The sequence below is a fragment of the Arvicanthis niloticus genome, chromosome 2, assembly GCF_011762505.2.
Source record: "Arvicanthis niloticus isolate mArvNil1 chromosome 2, mArvNil1.pat.X, whole genome shotgun sequence".
Classification (NCBI taxonomy): Eukaryota; Metazoa; Chordata; class Mammalia; order Rodentia; family Muridae; genus Arvicanthis; species Arvicanthis niloticus.
Genome location: NC_047659.1, coordinates 7,669,367 through 7,678,237, shown reverse-complemented (window position 1 = coordinate 7,678,237; position 8,871 = coordinate 7,669,367). Strand labels below are relative to the sequence as shown.

The 8,871-nt window shown below is 57.1% G+C and overlaps 1 protein-coding gene across 1 annotated transcript; it reads left to right on the top strand.

The window, feature by feature from the left end:
• The first annotated feature begins 244 nt into the window (after positions 1–244).
• Positions 245–3,059, top strand: Ier5l (immediate early response 5 like). The gene is given in 2 exon segments (XM_034493797.2): positions 245–785; positions 787–3,059. Coding segments are annotated over 2 exon segments (1,212 nt in total). The 5' UTR covers positions 245–594; the 3' UTR covers positions 1,808–3,059.
• Positions 3,060–8,871: the final 5,812 nt, after the last annotated feature.

The following is an 8,871-nucleotide window of genomic DNA, read 5'->3' as shown; positions in this document are numbered from 1 at the left end:
ATGCGGAAGGGGGCGGAGCCATCTCCGCTGCGCTCAGGTGAGCCGACCCCCAGTTCGCAGGAGCCGGGTCCAGGATAGCTACGAGGTTCGACGTGGCTCCCAAGAGGCGACCCAAAGCTCTGAGCGACTACCTCGGAGGCTCCGAGTCCCACGAGATGCTGCGGCCCCCGGAGAACATTCGAGGCAGCGGCGGCGTTGGAGGCCCGGGGTCCGTTCGTTATTTGAATAGCACAAAGGAACCGCCTTGGTCTGATTGGCCAGCCAAGTGGCCCCGGGGCGGGCAGAGGCTGTCAATCGGAAGGCTCTGCACGCTTCTATTGGCTAATCTATAGTGGGGCGGGGCGCTGCTGCCCAGCTAAATACTTGGGGCCGGGGCCGGCTGAGGCTCATTGCTTTGGCGCCGTCTGGGGAGCGTGAGCCTGCGGGTGGCGCGCAACGCATGGTGGCCACTTCTCTCGGAGTGTCGCCGACCCGCCGACCCGGGCTCGGTTCCCTGTGCCCGGCGCGCCCGGGCGACCAACTGGAGACACACGCAGGCAGCAGCATTCGCAGCACCAGAGGCGGCTGCTCCGCCGCCCGCGTCTCCGCGGGAGCATGGAGTGCGCCCTGGACGCCCAGAGCCTGATCAGCATCTCCCTGCGCAAGATCCACAGCTCCCGGACCCAGCGCGGCGGCATCAAGCTGCACAAGAACCTCCTGGTGTCCTACGTGCTCCGCAACGCGCGCCAGCTCTACCTGAGCGAGCGCTACGCCGAGCTCTACCGGCGCCAGCAGCAGCAACAGCAAGCCGCCCCACCACCAGCACCTCGCTTACGCGGCGCCCGGAATGCCGGCCAGCGCGGCCGACTTCGGCCCGCTCCAACTTGGCGGCGGCGGAGACGCGGAGGCGCGCGAGCCGGTCGCCCGGCACCAGCTGCACCAGCTCCACCAGCTTCACCAGCTGCACCTCCAGCAGCAGCTGCACCAACACCAGCACCCGGCGCCCAGGGGCTGCACGGCGGCGGCACCGGTAGCGGTGGCCGGGGCGCCCGCGGGCTGCGCGGGGGCGCTCTCGGAGCTGCCCGGGTGCGCTGCGCTCCATCCGCCTCACGGCGCGCCCCACCGCGGGCAGCACTTGGAGCCGCTGCAGCCGGGTCCTGCGCCGCTGCCGCCGCCCGCGCCCGCCGCGCTCTGCCCGCGGGACCCTCGCGTCCCGGCCGCTTGCTCTGCGCCCTCGGCGCCTCCGGGGGCTGCCCCTCCGACCGTCGCTGCCTCCTCTCCGCCCGCCTCTCCAGCCCCTTCCTCATCCCCTGGCTTCTACCGGGGCGCGTACCCGGCCCCCTTGGACTTCGGCGTGCACTGCAGCAGCCAGACCACCGTGCTGGACCTGGACACTCACGTGGTGACCACCGTAGAAAACGGCTACTTGCACCAGGACTGCTGCGCCTCCGCCCACTGCCCCTGCTGTGGCCAGGGCGCTCCGGGACCGGGTCTGGCGTCCGCCGCTGGTTGCAAGCGCAAGTATTACCCTGGCCAGGAGGAAGAGGACGACGACGAGGAGGACGCGGGCGACCTGGGAGCCGAGCCCCCCGGGGGCACCCCGTTCGCCCCCTGTAAGCGCGCCCGCTTCGAGGACTTCTGCCCGGACTCGTCCCCGGACGCGTCCAACATCTCAAACTTGATCTCCATCTTTGGCTCCGGCTTCTCGGGACTGGTGAGCCGACAGCCGGACTCCTCGGAGCAGCCGCCGCCGCTCAACGGGCAGCTGTGCGCCAAGCAGGCGCTCGCCAGCCTCGGCGCCTGGACTCGAGCCATTGTCGCCTTCTAGGGACCCCCGAGGGCATGGGGACCCTGGGCCCCGCAGGGCTAGGGCCAGACAAAGACTCGGCCAAGGGGCGATAGGGAGCGAGCGGGTCCCGGCCACTCGGGGCTGAGCTGGGGGCGAGCAGAGGCTGATGTTTTATAAATTGTAAAATAAAAAAAAAATCTAAAAATCTTGGACTTTATTTTTGCAGAGAAAAAGCTCCTATTTAAGTATGCTTTGTGTTTCTCTTACTCTTTTCCCCCCTTTTTATTGTACTGATTGCAGTGGTGTTTAGCGAGGAGCCTGCCACGTGAGGCAGGGCTGCTGCCCGGAGGAGGTGCCTGGCCTCCGGGGGCGAGGCTGGGTGCCCGGGCGCTCCGGGGGCGCAACGTAGGAGGGCGCGGGGCCCAGGACGCCGATTCTAATCAGTTGTCAGAGCCGGGAAGCCCGACGTTCCGCTCTCCTGAGTGCCTCTCTGGGGTGAGGAACGGGTCTTGTGAAACCCTGAGCAAAAAAACAAAGGCAAACTCTATCTCCAAAAGGGACGTTTCGGTCACATTTCCTCTCTGGGGGCGGCCTCCAAAGTTCTCAAAATGAGAAGGCAGAAATGAAAACATTTCAACTTTTTTTTCTTTTCTTGCCGGGTTGGGCGTCTAGAACCCCTCCTCTCCCCGCCCCTCTGGCTCCGTCCTCCTCCCCCTCCTCCACCCGCCTCGCGGACTCGGGCGGGGGTGGGGGGACACCCTGACACTCAGCACAGTTGGGAAAGGGGTGGAGGGCGAGCAGGGCGAACTACATTTCCCATCATGCCCAGCACTGCGGTCCTCACTAAACAAAAAAGGAAGTCAATTCCTTCACCTGGATCCCCGGGGGAGGGAGGGGCCCGGACCGCCGACTGCGCTGGAGACTTTTCGCTTAGCTCCTGGTCAGCTGTAGTGTTTGTGCGCGCTTCTAAGTTACCTTGTCGTGCTTTAGCCTTCGGTCCCATCTCATGAAACCAGCATTGTTCCAGCCTGTGAGAACCCTGTCTGCGTCCTCAGCTCGATAGATTTTGTTTAACTTAAAAGCCTTTTGTTGTGAGAAGGTGAGGTTCGCCTAGTGCCCCTCTGGGTCTATGCCATCAACACCCCAGGGACTCCAAAACAAGTTGCCAGCCTTGCCTTCCCGGCCCTTCTTCCTTCTGTTTTTGTGCATACTGAATTGTATCTCACCGGGTAAAACTGTTCAGGTTATTTGTTTAAATTTATAATCTTAATAAAAAGTCGATTGTAGAGTGTATGGTGGTTCTTTGCTTTCACATGGGCCTAGAGGTGAGAAAACACACACATACACAAACGCAAGCAAACTCCAGCTTTCCAGGGCTGTGGTGGGCCGGATCTGCCCACATCCGCAGGGCCAGGGTTGGGAGTCGGGGAGACGTGTGTGTGTGTGTGTGTGTGTGTGTGTGTGTGTGTGTCCGTGCGCGCGCGTTCTGGGGATGGAAGCGGGTGCTACAGGTCTTCTACTCCCTGCGCCCTCCTCACCAGCTGGTCTTGCCCCCTTGGGAACCCGCTGCCCCTGGGTCTCCAGCAGGAAGCTGAGCCAGCCTCCAACTTATTTCCCTACGCCACCAGGGTTGCAAGGGCCTAGTTGGCCCCTAGTCCCTGCAGCAGGGAGACTTCTGGGCCACCCACACTCCCTGCCCCGCTCCTCGGACCGCACGTCCGCACGTCTCAAGCAAGCAACTTGGGGAAGTTTTTCCCTTTCCTCTTTCCTCTCTCTTCTTTCTTTCTTTCTTTCTTTCTTTCTTTCTTTCTTTCTTTCTTTCTTTCTCTCTTTCTTTCTCTCTTTCTTTTTTTAAAGTTGAGTTTGTTATCACTGCTCAGTGCCACTTGGTGGTGTGCTGGCGGCGTCTCCCTCCCTACTCGTGCCCCTCCCCTCTCTTTTTCTGCTCCCTCCCGCCCGCCTCTCCTCCCTCTTCTGTGGATGGAGCAGGAAGGCTCCAGGCGCGCGCTCCCCTCTGACCACCTACGGAATGACCTCAGAGTGGGAGAATGTGCCAAGGCACCGATGGAAGCTCGGGTTCTTCCCACTGGAACCAAATTCACATCTGGAGCCGCGGCTCCGGCCCCAGGGCACAGGGTGGTTCCAGCTTTGCTAAGGGGATAGGAAAGAAGAACCAACCGGGGAGGCGTGGAGGGCGGTAGGGGAAGATAAAACCGCAGCCTTTGCTGTTTTGGGGTAGCGTCTCTCGCAATGTCTCTCGTTTCTGGCTGCCTCCCTAAAGATTTCTTGCTCTCACTGGCTCGCCCCCGTGCTCCCCTTCTCTGCGCAAAAGCTGCCAGCCACTGGCCAGGCGACTCAAGCCGCCCCACCCCTAAGCCTCGGTGGGCGAGAGGAGGCGCTGTCGCCCAGCGCCCCAAGCACAGACGAGAGGCGGATGCTATTTACTCTCAGGGGGCTGCTCGGCTCTGGATCTCTCTGTTGCGCGTGGCGAAGTTCTTGGGGACACTCCAAAATGCGGGGAGGGGGGCGGGGGAAGAGGTCGCGAAAGTCCGCGATCCGGGTTGGGTAAGAGGGATGCTCTGGAGGTGTGAGTTACCGGGAAGACACCTTCACCTCACCACACACCCAAAGACTGTGCTCTCGGCCTCCCACGAGGAGAGACTGGAGCTAAGGAGGGGGTGCATCTTCCCCCCTCCCCATTTCCCCCTGCAAGTGTAAGGAAATAGCTGTTGGATGCAGTTTTGAGTCAATCCAAGCCAGTTGCCACGGCTCCCCCTAGCGTCAGTTGGAAGGCGCTGCAGCGTGTGCGGATGGGAGTGGGCGAATCGCAGCCGGGGGCGGCCGGGCTGCTGGGGGAGGTAACACAAGCACCCGTGGCCTAGCATCGCGTCCCCACCCATCCCTGGTCTGAACCGGGAACCTTGAGCCCGGAGCCTCCCCTCTCCAGGTCCGCGTGCAGGAAAGCACATGGTCGGACTCCTTTGTTGGGAGCGCAGAGCTGGGAACAGCGAGACTCCCAGTGAGGGGCTTAGGACCTTCGCATCTGTCCTTGGGACCCATGTGGCGAAAACCTGTAGGGGGGTGTTTGGGTGCGAAATAAAAGCTCTAAGATCAGCAAGACGACAGACTAGGGTCCTCTGCTCCCTACCCGCCAGGTGTCCTGAGCTTTAGCCCAGGGTATTGGTTACATTGGGATCTAGTGAAATTGGTCTTGGGGGGCGGGGAGCTCAAGGAGCTGCACAAGAGAGGACACCCCCCCCCCAGCCACACTGGGTACCTGGGGTCTTCAGGCCCCAGGTACCCTGAGCAACGATACAAAGGGTTGAGGACTTGCTCCACAGGGGACACAGATATCCCCCTGAAATAAACAGCAGCTGGCCACAGAGCACGGATGCTAAGGCCAGGCACTGTATTGAGGGCCATCCTCCTTCCAACTGCCTCGAACACGTGAATCTCCAAGCATCCTCCTCTCCTCACCCCACTCACAGCCCCTGGAGCTTTCTGTGCAGCACACAACGTGGCGGTCCAGAACTCCCCGGGAGAGACTGATGCTCCACAGACATACTGGGAGAAGAGGTGGGGCTGTCTAGCTATGAGATTACTAGGCTTGGGGTCACTGGTGTGGAGTCATCAGGTCACCTCCAGCAAGACCAAGGTTGAAGGGGAACTAGAAGAGACTGAGGGCTCTGCATGGTTGGCAGAAGGCGCTATCCAGAGAACAGAGGCTCAGCCATTGGTCATCCCCAGCTAATCGACTCTTCCCCAACATAAAACATGACCCAAGGCAGGTTGCCTCTGATGCTGGGGAAGGGCTAAGCCAGTCTCTAGCTGTGCTTGGAGCTAGATGCCAAGGTGACAGCTATAGAGCCTCACAGAGCTGCCCTCCAGAGCATAGTGTGGCTGGGGGTGCTCTAAACTCCCGGGAGGACCACTGTGTAGAGAAACAGGATGCACACCAAGTGCTGTGTCTTACTGTCTCTGTCCACTGGGTGCACATCTACAAAGTGTGCGCTGGCTGCTTAGCCCCGGGAAAGCTCTCTCAACACCACCAAAGCAATAAATACCCAGGGCAGCAAATGCCTCTGTGGATTACTAATTTCAACTTCCCAGCCACCCTTAGAGGTGGATTCAGCCTTTTGGAAATGAAAACATTCGTCCAAGGTCACAGCATTTAGGAGCCAGCCTCTACCTGTTGGAGCTGCCAGTCTGGTGAGGAGGATATTTGGATCCTTATGACTGGAGCCGGATGCGGCTTAGATGGCCAGATCGAGAATTCACAATTGACTGTTTATTAGGCTACAGGATCTAGTCATGTCCGAGCTGGCAGGTTAGAAGCACATTCAGTGCTTCCTTTTGCAGAGTACAGGACAAAGGCAGAGAAGACACAGAGTAGTGTTTGTGATTTGCCCTACCCAGGAATCTTCCATTCCTGAGGACAAGGCAGCTCTGGCCTCCCAGCTCAGAGATTTGCTACCAGAGAGGGACCACCTTTTTTTCCGATAACTCAAAAACTTCCAGGGAAAGACTGTTGGATTCTGAAAGCTGTGGCCAGGCCTCACAGTAGTTGATGGCTGTCACTGGAAGCTCAGGAGCAGAAAAGTCTTTTCTCAGAAAAGGGGGCACCTGCTAAATGCAGTGCAGAAGCTGCCTCCTGACTGGGGAGTGGGGGATGGGGTGCTGCACTCAGAGCTGAGGAGGGAACTTTCTGATGGATTTGGTAAGACCTGCGGCCTGTGTAGGGCCACTTGGGGACCTGGGTGACAGGAAATGGTCAACACAGTTCTGAAGAAGATGACCTGCTCTTGGCATGGGTTCATCTGGTACCTTCCTGATTTGCCACTCAGACATGCCCAAGGGCAGGAAAACTGCATGCCCAAGGCAGGGGGTGGATTCTCCTAGAGGTCCCAGGGTAGGAGGCCCATAGGGGTCACTCCCAGGGGACTAGGGACAAGGACACTGTTTGCAAGGAAGCCATAGAGGGAACTCATGTATGTCTTCTAGGACTTTAGATAGATTCAAAAGGGGCCTTGACGGGTAGCCAAGGATGTCAGCCAACAGGCCAAAAAGAAGAGAGACACTGTAAGGCCAACATGGCTTCCTGGAGGGGCCCATGGACATCTGGAACACAGGCAGTAAGATCTAGTTACCTGTTCAGATAAACAAGGCTGAATAGGTCCTTAAGAATTGAGACCACACTAGGCAGGGAGGCTATAGATGACCCTGATTCTAAGCATCTTCAGGTGTACATCTCTGGAGTCCCTGAATTTCTACAATAAGCATGTTTCATATTTAGAAGAAAAAAATGAACACCGTATGGTAGCAGGGGTAGCACACACTGATGATGATGTACATGAGCCACCCAGCAGAGAGGAGGGCACAGGCATGTCTGCTCCGCTGGGGCCTCCCATGTGCTCAGCAAGACTCTAGTGTCAAGTTTTCCTCTTCTCACCCCTGCCCAGCCCTCTGTTACTGTTGAATGAAATCTGAGCCAAGAATACAAGTTTGTGTCTGGGGCGTAGTCGGTGGAGAAGCAGTTGCCTGGCATGCACAAGGCCCTGGGTTTGATCATTCACTCTAAAAATAAACAAACGGCTGGAGAGATGGCTCCTCAGGTCAAAGAATTTGCTACTCTTGCACGGGACCTGGGTTTGGTTCCCACCATGATGTCTCACAAACTACCTCTGGCTCCTGTTCTATGAGATCGGATGCACACTGCTAGCCTTTGTGTGTGGCAGGCATGCAAATAGTGGACACACTTGCATACAATCACACAATTAAAGAAATAAGCAAATTAAACCGGGCAAAGCTAGCCTATCTAAAACCCTATCTCAGAGAGTGGGAGGAAACCACTCTTCCATTTCTGGCTAGGCAATGGTGGCACAAACCTTTAATCTCAGCACTCGGAAGGCAGAGGCAGGCAGATCTCTGAGTTCCAGGATAGCCAGGCCTACACAGAGAAACACTGTCATAAAAAAAAAAAAAAGAAAGAAAGAAAGAAAAAGAAGAAAACATATACAAATATGTAACTATGTGTGTGTGTGTGTGTGTGTGTGTATATACATATGTCTAGCCAGGCATAGAAGCCTTTAATTCCAACACTTGGGAGGCAGAGGCAGTAGAATCTTTGTGAGTTAAGAGTCCACCTTGGTCTACCTAGAAGTCCTCAGGACAACCAGGGCTACACAGAGACCCTGTATCAAAAAAAAAAAAAAAAAAAAGTAAAAAAAAAATGATTTCTTAGAGCTGTAGAGATGGCTTGGCAGTTAGGAGCACCCATCGCTCTTGCAGAGGACCTGGGTTTGGTTCCCAGCACACAGGTGGTGACTCACAACCATCTGTGACTGTGGTTCCAGGAGACCTTCACTGTTACTGAACATACATGGTGTGCACACAAGTGCATGTGTGTGTGCACACACACAAAACATTTTTGTGCATATGAGTGTTTTGCCTGTACCGCGTGTGCCTGGTGCCCATGGAGGGCAGAAGAGGACACTGTACACCTCCATCCATTTCCTCCCTCCCCCAGCCCCAAACTGTTTAAGAATAAGTAAAAGAAGCCTACAAGTTTATCTCGTGGTGAGATCATGGAGCCCCTGCAGAAGCCCTGTGTGTCTTTGTGGGACATGCGCATGCGGCAGCCTGAGGTTGGCACTAAGTGTCTTCATCAACTATTCTTCACCGTATTTCTGGAGACAGGAGACAGGGTAGCCTCCCCGCCCCCTGGAGCTGGCCTTATCCACTGATAAGGCTGACTTGTTACTGAGCTGCAGAAATCCACTGTCTGCCCACCACACAGTGCTGGGGTGACAGACTGAGTATCTAAAACTTACATGGGTGTTGGGATCTGGAATTAGGTTCTGTTCACAGCAGACACTTTCCTAGTGGAGCCATGTCCCCAGCTACAGGAGGGACCCTCCTCATTGTCACCTCTGAGCCCATCCCAGCTGCTAGCTGCCAGGAGTGCACTTGGGCAGGTGTTGGAGAACATGGCAGAGGCTATGAGGGAGCCACTAAGCTCAGTAGGAGGGGCTATTGACCAGGTGTCTAAAGACTCAGGGAAGGTTCTGGCAAAGCCAAATATCTATCTACCTTGGCACCTAGGA